This window comes from Amphiprion ocellaris, chromosome 20 (assembly GCF_022539595.1).
Source record: "Amphiprion ocellaris isolate individual 3 ecotype Okinawa chromosome 20, ASM2253959v1, whole genome shotgun sequence".
NCBI lineage: Eukaryota > Metazoa > Chordata > Actinopteri > Pomacentridae > Amphiprion > Amphiprion ocellaris.
The window spans coordinates 11,588,824-11,609,154 of record NC_072785.1 but is presented as its reverse complement, the minus strand read 5'-3'; the positions used below and the strand labels follow the sequence as shown (position 1 = coordinate 11,609,154).

The window sequence follows — 20,331 nt, the reverse complement described above, 5'->3', positions numbered from 1 at the left end:
TCTACATGAGAGCTTTAATTATTCTTCATCTACTTCCTGAAAAGTTTGGTCAATAAAAAAGACAAAATCTAATATTTTCAGCTGAACTAAAGACAGACTTTGTGATTTTTCTGCTCACGTGTTATGTTGTTGTAAACTTACTCTTTCAAATAAATAGCCGCCTAACCCCCTGGAAACCAGCGTTTGTCCTGTTTTTGTGTTGCTCCTTGGCGACCCTAGACAGCCAGGTCGTAATGTTTTTTGAGCAACACACCATACTATGACATTTTTACAATGATGGTTCTACTATGAAACCAGTTTGACATGTTCAGGTGTTCTTTGTGTGAAAACTCAGAGATTTCAGGTATCAGAAGGTGGTTTTCAACTTTGTTAACTTTCTGCCTCAACTTTAAACTAAATTTCCTTCACTAACCCAGCCCTCTGGACTTCCAGTAAGCTGTGTTCCTATTGGCTGTCCAGGTGGCTGCTTGGTGTTATCAGGAACACCTGAGCAGCTCAGTGTCTTCCTGCTTTATTTAGCTGCAGACAAACATTTCCTCAACTTCTCTGCACCACTGAACTGGGTTTGGCTCCATTGCTTTAGTTTGTTCTTTAGGCGTTGGCTTGCAGCTTCCAGCCGTAAAATCGTCTTTAATATGTTTCTTGGTGTGTTTTAGGGCTTTGTACTGGATAGTTGTCTTGGTAAATGTGGTTCTTTAGCCACAGTTAGCACATGGTGCCAATGTGTGCAATAATTAGTGGATTTGGTGCAGCTGAGTTGTGTCTTTGTCTTGGCTGTAGTGAGTCTTCAGAGGTTTTTGGTCAGACACATTCTGTATTCTTGTTTGAGAACCAACGTTGGTTGTCTAGAAGGTAAGAGTTCCTGTCCTGATTCTCTGTTCTCAGAGGTTCTCTGGTAGGCTGCAGGAGACTTTAGCGTTTGGGTTGTGCTACTTTGGTTTTTTTATGGTTTCATTTGGACGACTATCTTGAGGCCCCTCCATGTGGTTTAGTGAGGTTTTCTGCAACAGTTCTACAAAGCAATCTGCAGCAGAAGAGACTTTGAGAGTTTTTAGGAAGTTGTGGAGACCAGACTTTAGAGCAGCAGAAACATTTGTCAGCAGTTTGAGCAGGAGAAGGTGAGCTTCAGAGTAGAAATGAGATGGAAACCTTCTTGACCTGTGTGGTGAGGTCCTGTACCAAGAGTTTGAGCAGGTTGTGAAGAGTCTGTAGTTCTTTGGTCTGAAAGCACAAAAAGAGTCGACTCTTTAAAGGAGAAAACGGGAGATATTGTTGGTTCTTCTGTCGCTCTGCAGTTTCCTTAGACTGAATATCAAGTTTATATTTTAAATGATTTACCATGTGAGCCCAAGAAGACTTCAATAAACTCCCTCCATCCTCTGGACACAATATATTTTACCATGTTAAATCTTTTTTTTGAAATGTTTTTGAGTTTTAATCATAGTTTTAGCATAGTTTTTTTTCTCTTTGCTTGTTTAGTTTTGTCATCTGTGCAAAAGGTGCTAAACAAATAAAGTTGAATTGATAAACTGAATAACTGACTAACTCATGATTGTGACAACAGAAGTATTTTCATTGTGATTTAAGGGTTTATTTCATTTTTAAGGTTGGGGTTAATATCTAGACAGAAAAAGAAGATTAAAGAAATAAACTGCGTAACAAAAAGCAATTAAATCAAAGGAAAAAAATTAATACAATAAAACTTTTACAAAGTTTTATTATTAAAAAGTATTTTTTAAATGTTTAATATTCTTCTTATTTAATTGTATTTTTTAAATGTTTAATTATCGAAAATATTTTATCTGTAATTTTTAATGTGTTTTAAAAATTTTGTTTAATTTCATAATTACATGTATTGTATCTTGTTTAATTATCTGATTCAATATTTTGTCTGTTTAATATAGTTAAACATTAAATACAATTAAATGATATTAAACGGACAAAATACTGAATCAGATAATTAAACAAGATACAATACATGTAATTATGAAATTAAACAAAATTTCTAAAATACAAATATTAAAAATTACAGATTAAATATTTTTGATAATTAAACATTTAAAAAATACAATCAAACAAGAAGAACATTAAACATTTAAAAAATATAATTAAACAAGAATAATATTAAACATTAAAAAAATACAAAAAATTAATTAGATTATTAAACCTTTAAAAAGACAAAACATTTAATTAAAAAATTTAATGTTTAATTAGAAAATTACATCTTAAAGACAATAAAACTTCAAATAGGAATTAAACAGAAAATACAATGAAGCATTTAAAAAGAAAATTAAACATTAAAAGGTGGTAAAACATTTAAAAAGAAAAACTTTAAAGATTTCATCGAAAAAGTAAATATTGGGAAAGAAAAAAAATTCAATCAAGCCAATAAAACATTTGAAAAAACAACAATTAAACATTAAAAAGTCAAAACATTTCAAAATCAAATCAGACATTAGAAAAGAATAAAAGGTGAGAAAAGAGCAAAACTAAATGTTTAAGAAGAATCAAACTAAAGACAAAACATTTGAAAAGACACCAGTTAGACTTTAGAAGATCAAATTAAACAGAAGAGACAATAAAACGATCAAAAAGAGCAAAACCAGATAAAGATCTTCAAGCGTTTTCTAGTCTGGAACGAAAACATCAAGTTGTTTCTTCGAACATTTCCTCTTTCTATGTTCTTGGTTTGATTGTGGATAGATTTACTAAGAACTCATTTCAGAAATCTGCTTTCCAGATAAAGTCTACTAGTAGTTGAAGGCATTGATCAAACTAATGTTACCTTCTGATCTCCACAAACTTTACTGTTCAGTGAAGAGAATCAAAGTTTGTTGAGGATTTCTAAAAAACCCACAGGTGAAGGTCTGAGAAGAACTCAGATGGATGGTCTAAATGTGAAATCAAGACTCATGGTCACAAGTTTTAAGGCTTCTGTTAACCAGAAAGTTCAAACTAACAGAGAAGTACTGAGAAACTTTTAAAACTTCAGTCGTCAGACTGTCTGAAGGTTCAAACTAACAGAGAACTACTCAAGAACTTTTAAGATTTCAGTCCTCAGACTGTGGAAAGGTTCAAACTAACAGAGAAGTACTCAGGAACTTCGAAGATATCAGTCCTTGGACTGTCTGAAAGTTAAATCTAACAGAGAACTACTGTGGGACTTAGAAAATTTCAGCCCTCAGACTGTGTGAAAGCTCAGGTCCTGAGGACTCGGGAGGTCTGGAGGCTTGGAAAGTCTTGGAACTGAGGGTTCCACCCTCCAGCACAAAGGCTGAAGTCCAACCTCCTGAGAAAAACGGTCGAGTCGAGACTCAAGTTAAAAAAAAAAAATCAAAAATGGCAAAAAATAGATGATAAATGCGCAAAAAAAAGAAATTTTAGTATCTGAGCGAGTAGCTCAGGGGGATAAGAAGATGGACTACCAAGCGGAGGGTCGCAGGTTCAAGACCCACCACCGGCATTTTTCTTTGTTTGTCTTTGTCACACTTTTGAGAAAATTTAAGAAGGGTCTGGTCTTGAACCAGCGACCTGCAGCTCCATAGGCAAATCCTTAACTCACTGAGCTACAGATCAGATGAAAAGACATGATTTCGTCGTCCCTTTGACATCGTAGTTTCCGAAGTGACCACATGGGCGGAGCCAAGGCGGAGTCTGGGTGGAGTCAGGGCGGAGAGTAGGCGGGGAGGTGGGTGGCGGCCTCCCCCCTCTACTCCCCCACCTCCCCCCACCACCCACCACACCTTCCCCCGCCCCACGAGTTCTTCGAGTCTCCACTAGTTCTTCGAGTCTCCATGGGTTTTCCCGAGTTTCTGGAGTTTCCACGAGGTCGGAGGCAGAACAAGTTGTCATGAAGAGGTGTTGAAGTCGGCCAGGATGGACTGACTTTTTACAGCGACTAGAAGGACGACGACTAGAAGAGCAGGTCTTTAACCACCATCCATAAAATCCATGGAGTCAGCTCCAGAGAAATGAAAGAAGGTCAACTTTTATCAACCTCCATCCAGATGTTCAACTTGATATCTTTACTTTGAGATTTTTAGCACCACAAACCTTTAGTATCACACTTTATTATCATTTATTAGGACTTTAATGGAATCCACAAGCAGATTTAGTTTTTGTTGACAAACTATTCTTGTCATCGTGGGACTGCAGTATTTAAAACTGTTCCTTCTATTTGTCCTCATGTTTATTAGTTTTAGTGGAGAAAGTTATTTTAGTTGTCGAGTAGTCTCTTAAAAACCAAATAATAAATTGGATTAGTCAAGAGGTTTAAATTTCTTACTTTGTCATATTTTAAATATGACAAAAAATATAAAAATAAAGTGTCTTGAAACAATTTGACCTGTACTTGGCGTTATACGAATAAAATTGAATTCAAATTGTATGTATCTTGTAATGTTGGAGAAATTCAGCCATATATGTTGGAAAACACATTTTCTTTGTCCATTAATCTGTTGATTGTTTTCTCCAATAATTAATTTGTTTTGGTTTATAAAATGTCAAACCCAAATATATTCAGTTTACTGTCATAAAAACCAAAAAGATTTCCATTCATGATGCAGGAATCAGGCAGTTTTTCACTTTTTATCTTAGTCAGAAAGATAGTTGATAATGTGTGAATTGTTGCAGCTTGTGAGCCATAGAAGGTTGTAATCCTTGGGTCCGAGTGTCAAAAAACATTTAGAAACAAACATCAGCAAAGTACTCAAAGATTTGAACATCATTTGCATGACAATGTCAAATTAAAGGACATTTATTTCCAACGTAAATGTGTGATATTCATCCTCTGGAGCTTTCTCTTCACATCGTCTTCCACCTGGACTGGTTTGGTCAGGAGCATGTGCAACAAACATTTGAAAAACTGCACTTTAACATCAATGAATGACACTGAAGTTTAATCTCTACATAAATGAGACTGAGTCTGGATGTGCTGCTCTGTCATTAACTCTTAAGTTTAGGGAAAGTTAAAACAAAAGAGGACAGTTCAGATAAGACTTGAGAATGAGCTTATTTTGAACAAACATCTCAGACTTTCTGAGCTTCAGCACCTATAGCAAGATATTTTAACCACAAGCAACTCGAGATCCAGAAGTTGGAGAGAGTTAGCTTTAGCTGAGCCAAAGAACATGTGGGATGCTAACCTAGCAAACATTTCAGACTTTTCTCTGTGAATTCTGAGAAATAATTTCCTATTTAATGACAGAGCTACACATCTTAACTCAGTCTCATTAAAACAGACTCTAATTCAGCATCATCCATCCATATTAAAGTGCAGTTACCCAAAATGTTTGTTGCATGAGCTCCAACAAAACCTGTCCAGGTTGAAGGCCACTTTGACAAACAGGAAGTGGAAGATTCCAAGCAGATTTATAGAAGTGGGAACCGGACTGTACTAAGTGTAGTCAAGTATAGAGGGGTGTTTTGTGGGTTTTTAAGGCTGATGATTATTAGTGAGACACTTGGAGTAGATATTCATTTGCAGTAAATTAAAGTATTTAAAATCTTGGAGTTAAACTTAGAAGAACACAAACTCTAACAGAAAACTTTGAGACGTTGTTTTGTTTACAGATGTTAAGTTAAAGGAGTTTTATTCGTGACTTATAACCAATCAAATCACTCCAGAAGACAGAGCGACCACAGGTAGATTAAGGTTCAGAGCCAAAGTAGCGCCATTCTTAAATTTATTTATTACCGTAAATCGGTAAATAATAAAATACTGATAATCAGTAAGTCAGCCCACAATTACTACAATTCTACAATGTATGTCTCTTTCCTTTGACTTGTTATTTGTACAACATACGATGTATATGATGCCGTTTTTTCATACCAAAGGCTATACGATGATGTTTTCTAAGAGACATACCATGCTACTCTGTTTGTTTTGCCACTAGGCCGCTGCACTCCTCCTCTGTTGTTTTCTGGATTGTACTCAGCTGCATGCCTTCGTCCACCCGGCCTTCGTTGACTCGTCCCGCCTGCCGTCTCTGGAGCTGAAGTTGGATTGGAACAGACCAAAGTACAGTCCAATCACGATGCCAGCTGCCTCTCAAAAGGCTCCTTCATCTGGCAGGTGGCAGCACTTCTTCTGAGGGGAAGCTGAGCTGGCCCGGCAGAACTTTGGAGATGTGTTCCAGTGGTTGGTGGATGTGTAGGGAGACATAGAGGGACCTTTGACTTGTTCAGAAAGGAAAACAGGGAATCCATTGGTAGTTTTAGTTTAGGGTGCTACTGCGGTGTGTTTTTGGGTTGTAAGAGGTGAACAGGAAGAGTTTTTTTTTTTGGATTGATTATCTTTGACTTTGTTCCTGGTTGGAATGCCCATCAATGTAACCGCGAAGTTCATTTTTAGTTCTGATTATTTATTTTTATTTTACTAACACCAATTTGCTTTTAACCACCTCACATTTTGTGTTGTTGTAAACTTATTCTTTCAAATAAATACTCGTCTAACCCTCTGGAAACCAGCATTTGGACTGTTTTTGTGTTGCTCCTCACCTACTTCAGACAGCCGGGACATAACGTTTTGTGGACTAAAGGCTATACTATGACATTTTTAGAGCAACAATGCTATACTGTGATGTTTTTTGAGCGACATGCTATACTATGCCGTTTTTTGAGCGACATGCGATACTATGACGTTTTTTGGGTGACATGCTAAACTATGATGTTTTTTGGACCAAAGGCTATACCATGACATGTTAAGAGTGACATGCTATACTATGACGCTTTTTGGGCGACATGCTATATTATGACGTTTTTAGAGCGACACCTTTCTGGAGTGTTTTTCACGGCTCACTTTACATTATTTCATCATATGGCACGTTTTTACAAGTTGAAAAATCGCATTTTTTTTGACATAGCATACTATGGCGTTTTTTTGCGCCAAAATTCATGATGATTTTTTTGTCAAAGAAAACCTTTCTGGAGTGTTTTTCACGGCCTCCTTTACATTATTTCATCATATGGCACAGTTTTTACAACATGTTGAAAAATCGCATTTTTTTTTCGACATAGTATACTATGGCGTTTTTTTGCGCCAAAATTCATGATTTTTTTTTTTCAAAGAAAACCTTTCTGGAGTGTTTTTCACGACCTGCATTACATTATTTCATCATATGGCATGTTTTTACAACATGTTGAAAAATCGCATTTTTTTTTCGACATAGTATACTATGGCGTTTTTTTGCGCCAAAATTCATGATGATTTTTTTTTTCAAAGAAAACCTTTCTGGAGTGTTTTTCACGGCCTCCTTTACATTATTTCATCATATGGCACGTTTTTACAACATGTTGAAAAATCGCATTTTTTTTCGACATAGTATACTATGGCGTTTTTTTGCGCCAAAATTCATGATGATTTTTTTTTCAAAGAAAACCTTTCTGGAGTGTTTTTCACGGCCTCCTTTACATTATTTCATCATATGGCACGTTTTTACAACATGTTGAAAAATCACATTTTTTTTCGACATAGTATACTATGGCGTTTTTTTGCGCCAAAATTCATGATGATTTTTTTTTCAAAGAAAACCTTTCTGGAGTGTTTTTCACGGCCTCCTTTACATTATTTCATCATATGGCACGTTTTTACAACATGTTGAAAAATCGCATTTTTTTTTCGACATAGTATACTATGGCGTTTTTTTGCGCCAAAATTCATGATGATATTTTTTTTCAAAGAAAACCTTTCTGGAGTGTTTTTCACGGCCTCCTTTACATTATTTCATCATATGGCACGTTTTGTACAACACGTTGGAAAATCACATTTTTTTTCGCCATTGTATACTATGGCGTTTTTTTGCGCCAAAATTCATGATGATTTTTTTTCAAAGAAAACCTTTCTGGAGTGTTTTTCACAGCCTCCTTTACATTATTTCTTCAGATGGCACGTTTTTACAACATGCTGAAAAATCACATTTTTTTTTCGACATAGTATACTATGGCGTTTTTTTGCGCCAAAATTCATGATGATTTTTTTTTTCAAAGAAAACCTTTCTGGAGTGTTTTTCACAGCCTCCTTTACATTATTTCTTCAGATGGCACGTTTTTACAACATGCTGAAAAATCGCATTTTTTTTTCGACATAGTATACTATGGCGTTTTTTTGCGCCAAAATTCATGATGATTTTTTTTTTCAAAGAAAACCTTTCTGGAGTGTTTCCCAAGGCCTCCTTTACATTATTTCATCATTTGGCATGTTTTTACAAGTTGAAAAATCACATTTTTTTTCGAAATAGTATACTATGGCATTTTTTTGCACCAAAATTCATGATGATTTTTTTTTCAAAGAAAACCTTTCTAGAGTGTTTTTCACGGCCTGCATTACATTATTTCATCATATGGCACGTTTTTACAACATGTTGAAAAATCGCGTTTTTTTTCGGCATAGTATACGATGGCGTTTTTTTGCGCCAAAATTCACGATGATTTTTTTTGTCAAAGAAAACCTTTCTGGAGTGTTTTTCACGGCCTCCTTTACATTATTTCATCATATGGCACGTTTTTACAACATGCTGAAAAATCGCATTTTTTTTCGACATAGTTTTCTATGGTGTCTTTTTGCGCCAAAATTCATGATGATATTTTTTTGTCAAAGAAAACCTTTCTGGAGTGTTTTTTACGGCCCACTTTACATTATTTCATCATATGGCACGTTTTTACAACATGCTGAAAAATCGAATTTTTTTTCGACATAGTATACTATGGCATTTTTTTGCACCAAAATTCGTGATGATTTTTTTTTCAAAGAAAACCTTTCTGGAGTGTTTTTCACGGCCCACTTTACATTATTTAATCATATGGCACGTTTTTACAACATGTTGAAAAATCAAATTTTTTTCGACGTATATGTTGGAGCCAAAATATTTGGGCGACATGCTATACTATGACGTTTTTAGAGCGACATGCTATACTATGACATTTTTAGAGCGACATGCCATACTATGATGTTCTTTGGACGACATGCTATACTATGACATTTTTTGGACCAAAGGCTATACTATGACATTTTTTGAGCGACATGCTATACAATGACGTTTTTTGAGCGACATGCTATACTATGACGTTTTTAGACCAAAGGTTATACTATGACGTTTTTAGAGTGACATGCAATACTATGATGTTTTGTTGAACGACATGCTATACTATGACGTTTGTTGGACCAAAAGCTATACTATGACGTTTTTAGAGCGACATGCTATACTATAATGTTTTTAGAGTGACATGCTATACTGTGACGTTTTTTGAGCCACATGCTATACTATGACGTTTTTTGGACCAAAGGCTATAGTATGACATTTTTAGAGCGCCATGCTATACTATGACGCTTTGTGGGCGACATGCTATACTATGATGTTTTTTGGGCGACATGCTATATTATGAAGTTTTCAGAGCGACATGCTAAACTATGACGTTTTTAGAGCGACATGCTATACTATGATGTTTTTAGAGCGACATGCTACACTATGACGTTTTTAGACCAAAGGCTATACTATGACATTTTTTGGACGACATGCTATACTGTGACAATTTTAAAGAGACATGCTATACTATGATGTTGTTTGGACGACATACTATACTATGATTTTTTTTTGGACGACATGCTATGCTGTGACGTTTTTTGGACCAAAGGCTATACAATGACATTTTTAGAGCGACATGCTATACAATGACATTTTTTGAGCGACATGCTATACAATGACGTTTTTTGAGCGACATGCTATACTATGACGTTTTTAGACCAAAGGTTATACTATGACGTTTTTAGAGTGACATGCAATACTATGATGTTTTGTTGAACGACATGCTATACTATGACGTTTGTTGGACCAAAAGCTATACTATGACGTTTTTAGAGCGACATGCTATACTATAATGTTTTTAGAGTGACATGCTATACCATGATGTTTTTTGGATGACATACTATGCTATGATGTTTTTTGGACCAAAGGATATACTGTGTTTTCAGAGCGACATGCTATACCATGATGTTTTTAGAGCGCCATGCTATACTATGACGTTTTTAGAGCGACATGCTAACTATGACGTTTTTTGGACCAAAGGCCATACTATGACGTTTTTAGAGCATCATGCTATACGATGACGTTTGTTGGGCGACACTCTATACTATAGGATTTTTAAATTGACATATTACTATGAGGTTTTTTTGTTTTAGTCCTTTTTGTTTTTTAGCAACATACAAGAATTTGAACAGTTTTAAAAATTACTATACTTTCACTTGTGCAATGAAATATTATTCTATGGCATTTTTTAGACGACATATACTCTGATGTTTTCTTGAAAACATACTATTTTGACAATATACTGCACTATGACATTTTTTGAACCACATATCATACATGACAATTTTAGGCAACATCCTATCATTTTGCACTTTTTGAACCATATAATAATCAGTTGGGTTTTTTTGCGGACATGCTATACTATGAACTACAGGCCATACCATGTTATTCTTTAAAAGTATACTATGACATTTTCTGAACTACATCCTATACTATGGCATTATACACAGAGTGCTTTGGTTACATGTTGATTTATAATCTAGATTTTTTTCTGTTTTGTTTTTTGACGGGATTACCACAGACCTGACCGTGAACACCGTTGACACCCACCCGAGGGAGTCGCTGCCTAAGATCTCAAGGCTGCTTGGTCATGGTCTTTCTGGCCCTGCTCCAGAATGCCTTCATCAACTAAATCTTCTTTTGAAGAGGCCCTCAGATGCTGCAATCTCTGACCTTAAGGAGGAACTGCTGCTTTCACTCTGTAACGAGACGGCGGTTATTTTAATGACCCAGCTCCTGTCGGCTTTGAAAGAAAGACAATTTAATACCCATCAAAACAGAACTACAGACAGTTAAATCTGAGCTGTCGGTCAGTATTTCAAACATCAAGTCTGACCTGGCTGCCCTAAAGCACACTGTGGGTGAAACGGAAACTTCACTCTCCACATCACCGACGACATCGTCACACTCCAAAGCAGAGCACCTGTCTGCTGAACTTTTAAAAGTGGACTATAAATGTGAAGAATGTGAGCAGCAGCAGCCTGTGAGCAGCAGAACAGATGTGATCAGAAAAAAGTTTTCTTTTTCATTTTCTTTTTTATTTTCTTTCTGGTTGACTTGATGCTGTCAGATGCAGATGTTGGAGCTGATTCTGATCTTTCAGGATAAAAAAGCTGCTTTTCCTTCACAGACTTTTCAGGAAATTATTCTCTCAGGTTTTCTCTGCGATTTATATTTTTATTATCTGTGATTATTTCATTATTTCTTTATTGTAAAAATAAAGTTTGAGGTATAAAGACTCATTTAGTCATTTTAATCCTGAAATCTTTGATGTAGCAGAACTAAACTTCCATTTTTCTTCTTGTACTTCTGATACTAGAACTAAACGTATCTTCAACACGGATCATCTGCTTTTAATGAATCAGCAGCAACATCACAACAAATGAGACAATTTTCAACAAATTAATGAAACTGATGTCATTTAAAACTATCAGAGTCTGTTTTAGTGTCAAATTAAAGCTGATTACTGACAACTAGAACATTAACGTTACTGTTTTAATCACATTTAAGTTTCCTGAACGTTACATTAATGTCAACCAGCCACAGTTTTATGAACTAAATGAACCACATTACAGGAACACAACACACTTCAGCTGTTTACATGAAACTCAACACATTAGCTTGATGCTACGTTAGCTTTAATCAGGCTACGACTGAACTGCTAGCTCGGTTAGCATCGCTAACATTAAAGCTAATATTTACTATGCTAACTTTCTTCTCTGGTCAACACACACTGAAACAAACTCCACCAACATCTGGAATGCAAGGCACACATTACATCTGACACTAAAGCTGCATATAAAGTGCATTAAAAGCGGCACCGATACGAAAATAAACATTTACTTACCGAACTATTAGAGTCCTTTCATTGTCTGCTGGTAGAATCAGCCGAAGGTAGAAAACTGGTTAAAACAAGCCAACGGGCAGGAAAACTCTCTGTGGAAAATGTTGTGCCGCTCCACCGATAAATAAACCAACAGTTATTATATCAGAATTAATCCGAGGAGAGCAGAGTCTCTGCTGCCTCCTCCATAGGACCTGTCAATCATTCCAGACCAGACTGTCAATCAAGTAACCCCGCCCCCTGGCTTCGCAAAACTTTAACGCTCTATAAAAAAAAAATCAATATTGATTTATTTTAAGCTCGGCCACCTGATCTCTCATTTTGACGATGAAAACTCACGAAAATAATTTATATACAGTCTATGCACCGTACTCTGTTTGGCTCCACACTTGCTGATGACCACTTCCGATCTCAGAAAATGAAAAAACTGACCTTTTTTCGTTTCTGTCTCTTACTGATTTTACTTTCTTGTTATTCTAAATATAAAACAAAAATCAAAGCATTTAAAAAAAAAATCGTATATCCCTTTTTGATCACGAAAAGGAAAAACGCCTTGTATTTAAATTTAAATTTTTGTATTTTAAAACGAAAATCAAATAACCACTCGTTTTTTGTTTTTCAATACCCGTTTCAGAACGGAAAATCCAATTATCAGATCCGTACACGGACCCTTTAGTCCTCACTTGTTTATCCATTTTTATTAACAAATCAATTTATAGTCCATCTCTTGACAATATGAAGGCAAAAGAAAATCACAATTTGGCACGCTGTAATAAGTGCATTTTTATACAAATATACTCTGCTACTCCACTACTTTATACTCCGCAGTATACCCTTTTTGTTTTCTAGGGAGTTTGTGCAAATGAGAGTATAAAAAAGGTCAGAAAGTTCAGTAGCTACAAAGTATAAAACCTTTATTATTCATTACAAAACACAAACACCGATACATACAACGGTGTGAGTACTACTCAGTTTTCAACATCCAGTATTATACAAAGGCAATGTACAAAGCAAATGAAAAAATATCTTGAAAATCCAAGTTTTTCTTTACAGGCCTTGAAGTTTGCTGTGAAGACACACGAACAACAGTTTAGTATGAAAATAATAACTGTTTATAGATCAGTTATTAGTACCCAGTAACCCAAATAGAAAAAATGAAACTTCAAAAATGTGTCCCACCTGTCCTCAATAGTTCGGTTGGATGGATAATACACCTTGAAAGTGAAGCCACTTCTTGGGAATGATCCCTGCAGAAATAAAAGAATAACAAGTTATTAATAAATGCCACAGGTGCAGCTGCAAAGCCATTGTTTATCTATCAAAGAATAATTTGAGCCATTGATTGAGATTTCTTCTGTTGCATACCGGATTGACTGTAAGGCAGTCAGTGTTTGAGATGTTAAAGGGGTCGTATTTGTCTGCAAAGACGATGACATCGGGTACTGGGTACACACGTAGGGAGTAGTCATATGCCCAGAAAACAGGACTGACGTACAGAGGCAGCGGAGTCAAGTGACCCTGTGATAGGATGGTCTTCACAAACTGGGGGAGAGGAAGAGAAGACGGTTTATTTACAGAAATAATACATTTTAACATTGTGTTTTATCAGAAATATAACCACTCATTTTTGTAACAACATTTACAAAGAATTACTGACACAACACTGTGTCGGAGTGCAAGTCAACCTCTGACAACACAGCAAATTACTACTGTGCATCTCTTTCTTGAGAGGACTTTCACTTAGGTGTGAACAGGTTTTTCAGAAACACTGAAACTCACATGGTTTGGAATGTCAAGATTGTTATTTGGCAATCGGACGCAGTTCCTGCACATCTTGTTGACCAGGTCCTCCCTGAAGACAACGATCTCCTGGGTGCAGTACTGGATCCTGACAGGGAAAAATGTACAGTCCAGTAGTGACAGTGACAAGTCTGGACACAATTTCCACTAAGTTTGAAAACTAAACGCGGTGTCTATTTGCATGTAAAACTATTTCATATTACACTGAAACCCTGATCAACCAATTTAAAAGCCACATGTTTGTTTCACCTGCATGGGTTTGTTGTGAACACCGAAAATGGCACCCTCTGTCTGAACTCCTCCGTAATGTGGTCGGCCAAGGGAGGCCTGAAGGAAACATATTTATCCACATTTGTCCACATCTCTGAGTGAATATCACAGAATGATGTTAAAAGCCAGATGTCTCTGAAGGATTACCTTGGCAGGATGCTGCCTGGACCAGGGTCTTCAGGTCCAGGAACAAACACGAAGCGACTACTGCAGGTTTAGGATGAACATATTTATGTCAAACACACTGAAGTTGAAATAGTTATGAACAATCTTGAGCAGAACCAAATGAGAAATCTAGTGAATCCTACCTGCTGTGGATGCTGGGGTACGAACATATCGCATCAGCAAGAGCCTTCAGTGATTCTAAAAAAGAAAAATATGTATTTTTATTCATCCTGGCAGATTTTAGCCTGAACAATCACTAATCTGGCTCTCTCACAACTGGGTGGATTTCTGGCAAGTTAAAAACTTTAGCTGGCTGTTATGTAGTATGATTAATTCCACAGTCTAAAGTCCCCCATGGTTGCCCTCATAGCCACTATAAATTTATCAATGTAGTAGTAATAAACATGACGAAAAGTGTATTGTGCATTAGTGAAGCTAAACTTCTTCAACCCTCCACAACGCAATGTAATTTTCGTCGTCTTACTTTCTGTTCATATTAGTTGCACCAAGTAATGTTGTGTTCAGCTGTGAGATTACATCCTTTATTCATTACCTACTTCCTATTGCTTTTGTATTTGAAGTGCATTGAATCGTAGGATTGTTAGCAGAAAGCCGTGGAAATCTCATTGGTACTGATTTTTTCATTCAATCGAGGCATTTTTGAGGATGCTAGTAAGTGATGATTTAACACACCAGGATTGAAACACTAAAATAAAAGTAGACAGTGGATGGGGTGAACTATGTGGATAATCTGTCCAACTTTACGGACCAATTTACAAGTCTGTTATGATAGATTAGGGTCCAAAAGACTCACCTTTGAGTGATTTAATCTGTGTTTTCCCATATGGGGCAGAAGAGAAGTTTCCACAGAAAATGAAACAGGTGGGAGGCATGGCAGCATACCCTGTACGGAAAGACAGACTGACAATGTAATTGTTGTCTCAGAAAGTGTGTATTCTTGACTTGTAAACTGTGCAATATAAGACCTGAGAACATGATGTTGAGCTTTTCCATCACTTCGACACTGTCCAGCCAGACGTCAGAGATTATTACAAACATGGCGTCTTCATTCTCCTCTTCCAGCTGCTTCAGCTTTGAAGAAGCTTTCACTGAAGTGGTGGATGGACCCCCGAAGAAGTTCAAGTTGCCGTAGTATGCCCTGGAATTTACACAAGGATCGTATTGTGAGGAAGCAGAAATACATTCCAGTGGGACTGAACAGCTCATTCAAACATTGTTAAAGAAACAGCATTCAGATTGTGGGAGCAGCATTTTTTTGATAAAGGCAAAATGTATCACAACATACCATTATAATACTGCAAAGGTGCCCTGACCCCAAACATGCTAGTTTGGGACAAGCAGCGGCAAAAATTAATCACTTTCATATTATTTTTCCAGTGTCAAAGATATCTAAAAATTCTTTCTAAAATTGTGACTCATATCACATTGCACATCTGTCAAGAATAATAACATTTTAAGATCTTTTTGCATATCGTTCAGTCCTACTTAGTCCAGAAAATAAGGTTGGATTAACCTGAAGACTGAAAATTAAGTCAAAGAATTCATCCCTTAGTAAACTGAAAAAAAATGTGTGAATAACTTAATGCTTAAAGCTGAATTAGTATAACACTTTTTTAGTTGCATATTAAACTGCAATTGTAGTTATTCTTCACAGTCTGCTACTGAGGAGTGTTGATCATGTTGTCAGATTATGTCTGTGTGGTTCACACATATATCATTAACAAGAATCTCTGACTTTATAATGGAAGTACATATAGAGTTTTTACCTTCATTGACATCATCAATATATCCATGACATATTTACTGCATATCAAGAAGAACAAGGTAAAACGACTTCATGGATGTGACACTGGATACTCCTTTCTCTGTAGCCTGAACATGCTCACCTACACAGACCAGACTAGGCTTGACTCACATCTCATTTCAATCTGTAATGTCAGGTTGCACATCTTGTTACATTGACTAAAAGTTTGTTTAATCACTATTTAACCCACTGACCTTGTAGCTGACGAAGGCTCTGTTGGTGGGAACCCAAAACCATTGACGTGGAACACAGAATCCTCATACCAACCTATAGGATGGAGGGTAAAACTCCACCTCAACAACAGACGTGTAGCATGTGGCTCCCTATTTAATTTTACTAAGTATTTTTATTTTCTTTACTACAGCTGTAGAAGTAGTTGAAATGAATTTTACCTTCTGCCAGCACAAAGCAGGATTCTGTGTACAGCCCGTTGTGAAACTGGTGAGAATGGAGCTAAGGAATGTATTATTTTTTTAAAAGCCATAAAAAGCACTTTTTGTTTATGGGCTGCCTAACAGATGAAAGGATATTGCTTTAGACATGTCCAGTTGTATTGTTCCACTTGGGTCCTCCAGGTAAAATTTACCCTGAAAAAGGTTTAGAAATGTTTTCAAGAGCAAATGGAGAACAAAAGGTTTTCAGACAAACTGAAGAGAAAGATACAAGTTTCACCACTTTTAAAGAAACTGGTAAAATTGTGAACTCACCTCTTTCAGTTGTGTGATCATCCCAAGTACAATCACCTCTCCTAGTTTAGCTGTGCTACCGAGCAAAGCTTCAATTGTCTTCAACTAGAAAAGACATAACAGCATAAGTGGTCGGCCAAATGCAAAAACAGTAAAGCAAGTGTGCAAATAACTACATTAAACACACACTTTATGCAGAAGCCCTAACACTGGTCTCAGATTCTGTACCTGAAATTTGTTCTGACCCTCTTCAACAGCGGCCCCTATCGCCGGAGGGGTGAAGAGCTCATGTCGATGTGTACGCTACAAAAAAATGATGTCTGTGTGAATACAACATTCAAACCACACTTAGTAGAAACAGCAGCAAAGAGAGGAGGTAAATTCCTCTGTGGTGGAATAATGAGTCAGATCTTACTGACCTGTTGTAAGATTGTGTAGCGTTCCCTAAAGAGCTCAGCTTTATCTTTGGCCACACCACACAGACTGGGGGCTGGATGGCTGGTCATACTGATGCTGAACGAAGAGGGCAAGAAAAAACTTTTAAAACTTAGCCTACAATCGTAGGTACCGAGGAGGCAAATGGTTGTACTTCTGTATCATTGAAGTGATCATTTTTGACACAAAAGAGAAACAATCCTTTACTCACGGTACAAATTTCTTCTTCTCCACATTGTAAATGTATCTGGGCACATCAAAGGCTCCAATGATGTTGAAAACATTATCTCTGGAAGAAAGGTCACAGAAGTCAATTTTAGTCTGCTGCACAAAAAAGCTGATTATATTATATTCTACTTCAATCTGTAGGTGTCATGTCATGATTGCATTATTATAATATAACACAGATTTGCGTTTGGTCCATGTAAATCCTACAAGCAACTCTAACTGGAATGATTTCTAGTTCAAACACTCTTGTCTGTGCACTTTCTAATCCACCTCCTATCATTACTGCCTTAACATTTGTTGTTCTTGAAAAAGCCCAGTGGATATATCATCAAGTAACTTTTGTCCATATAGAATTAGTAAAAAATATCAAGTCAACAGAACTAATATAATGATGTAAGAGGGTGGACTAAAATGTTTAACTTATCTATCAAATTCTGAAAGTCAATTAATCACTACTGCATTTATCAGTATAATTATTGTTAATTAGAATTAGAATAGAACAACAGAGAATACAACTTAACAAAGAAGAATATTGTCTTGAACTCATTTACATAAGTTAATTAAATCATAAGCGCACTGCACATGACGAGACTGATAATGTGAGTATCCTAAGTAATAGGACAACATCACACAATAAATAAAATAATCAATTAACCAAAACACAACAGACTTATGAATAAAGAAAAAACTGCAAGCCTCACTTACATGGTTTCATCACAAGACTGAGTGCAGTCCTGTACGGCAACTTCCACCACGGACAGCTCGATCATACTACAGGACACTATTAGAAAACACACAACACTCAAAACCTGAAAACACTTCAGACAAATACAAAAACGCACACAGCAGACTGTGTACTGAACACATGGTACCTTGTAGAGAACAGCTGTAATGTACTTACATGGCTGCTTTTCCACCGCATCCAGGACCCGTTCAATAACATCATCGAGTTCAGTGTGACTGACGGACTCCAGCACTTCTACCAGGTACCTGCTGGCTTCACTGGAACAAAACACAAGAAGGAAACATGGCAATCTAGACAAACAACAGCCTAGTCAAGTTAAATCATCCCTATTTATGTACTTAAAAAAAGAGCCATTGAGCGAAAACACAAAGTAAAAGTGAGTGAGTTTACAAAACTAAATACATTATTTAAATATCAATATTAGGATCTCACTGTGCTATTGACAATGCAGGTTTACCTATCATGCAGTTCTCCACTTGTCAGAGCAATGAATGTAGCTCCTACATTATGTCAGAAATGTTGCTAATGCATGACACGTGATTTCATACACCAGGGTTATATTTTAAAGTTTCCAACCCCAGGATACTTGCAAAATACAAAATATATTTAATTTACGTACTAAACCCATCCGTAGTTCATGTTAATTACAAGTGCAGTTTTCTAACGTAAACAAGGATATTAGAAATGCTTAACAAATACAGCCTAAACATCAGACACAACAGTGCATTAATGCCTGTAATTCTAGAAAAAAATAACCAGTAACGATCATGTCTGATCACGCTGTAAACTCCAAACATTTCTTTTGTCTAAATTATTCGATTCTACAAATTAAAATCCCAGGCATACCTTTGCAATCACAACAGATACTAACTTCTGTGTATTTGCGCATTATGACTGTAACTCAGATAAAAGCAGCTGTCCATGTATCTAAACCGGGCTATTAGTTTTTGACAGAAAATTACCTTTTTTGGCACAACATATGGCCTAAGCAGAGCATATAGTATGTAAATAAACTACACAACAGCATAACACCTATTGTTTGTAACTAAATAGTGTAAATTAAAGACGGTTTTGACCGCGGTCAGCTCGTTGCTGCCTATTGAAGTGTCAGAAAAGACGCTGCTGTTTTCTCGAAAGCTTCCGACATCAGCAAAAACAACTTTAGCAAAACAGCCGTGATAGAATTTAATATTTACGGTCGCAGTATAAGTCCTCTCATCTTGAAGCCAGCGGACACTTTGGCCTTTATTTTCCGAGCCACCTCCATAGTTCATGCCGTCTCCACTTCTTCTTCTTTCTGCGCTCAAGCTTTGGCGCTAAATGTCAACTTCCGCATATGTGTCGTCACTTCTGTTGTCGCCATAGATACAACCAGACAGTGTATGGATACGTAGCCTGTCTGTTTCCTAAAATTAAAACTAAGCTAAGCTAAGTTAAAATAAAATAAAATAAATAAAATTAAATAAAATTAAATTAAAAACTGTAAATACGAAAACTACTTTTAAAATATGCAAGACTGTTAAAGTAAATTAACTGTCAGTGCATTTTTATTGAATTGACCACCTGAACTGCCTCACAATACTTTTTTCAAAGCTCACCACCTGATGTTTATTCATATAACGTTATACACTATACACACTATCACAGTTTGTTCTAATGTGTGTGTATATATATATATATATATTTTTTTAAAAATTTTATTTATTTATTTTTTTTAATTTAATTTAATTTATTTATTTATTTATTTTTTTTTAAAGTGGATGCTACTTTGACTACCTAAACTCCATTGCACACCACAAACACCCCTTAATGGCAGCAGCATTCTGTCATGGCAGTGACTTCTTTCAGCCAAATGATTTGTCCTGCCTCACTGTGAAAACAGTTAATGGAGGCCTGCAAGTTTTAGTAGTTCTACACAGTACTGCATTCTTCTGGACAACAACTCAAGATGTTGTACATGGAATCTGTAGTATGGGGTCTCAAAGCCTATAATAACCCTTTTGTTTACAACCGCTGTGAAGTTCACCTTTGAAATATGTTAATCTTCTTGTGCTTCTTCTTCCTGATGTTGCTGTCAGCTGTTACAACTGTCCTCTTCTGCTCCTTGTCGACCACCATTACGTCAGATTGGTTAGCCAGCAGCTGCTTGTCAATGTGAAGCTTGAAGTCCCACAGGATCGTAGCTCTGCTGTTATAAATCGCTTTCATTGGTGTGTCCCATTGGGACTTTGGGACTTCTGACACACACTCAG

The 20,331-nt window shown here is 36.3% G+C and overlaps 1 protein-coding gene across 1 annotated transcript; it reads right to left on the bottom strand.

Moving 5' to 3' along the window:
• Nucleotides 1–12,822: 12,822 nt before the first annotated feature.
• On the bottom strand, nucleotides 12,823–19,406 carry pole2 (polymerase (DNA directed), epsilon 2). The gene is made up of 19 exons (XM_023277375.3): nucleotides 19,276–19,406; nucleotides 18,236–18,336; nucleotides 18,040–18,115; nucleotides 17,318–17,395; nucleotides 17,091–17,184; nucleotides 16,900–16,974; nucleotides 16,693–16,776; nucleotides 16,516–16,572; nucleotides 16,378–16,426; nucleotides 16,180–16,252; nucleotides 15,147–15,319; nucleotides 14,975–15,064; nucleotides 14,304–14,358; nucleotides 14,143–14,202; nucleotides 13,975–14,052; nucleotides 13,705–13,813; nucleotides 13,291–13,467; nucleotides 13,105–13,172; nucleotides 12,823–12,991 (listed from the first exon to the last, which is right to left on the bottom strand). The coding sequence occupies exons 1-19, from the start codon at nucleotides 19,344–19,346 to the stop codon at nucleotides 12,973–12,975; spliced, it is 1,587 nt and encodes a 528-aa protein (XP_023133143.1). The 5' UTR covers nucleotides 19,347–19,406; the 3' UTR covers nucleotides 12,823–12,972.
• Between the last annotated feature and the right edge of the window lie 925 nt (nucleotides 19,407–20,331).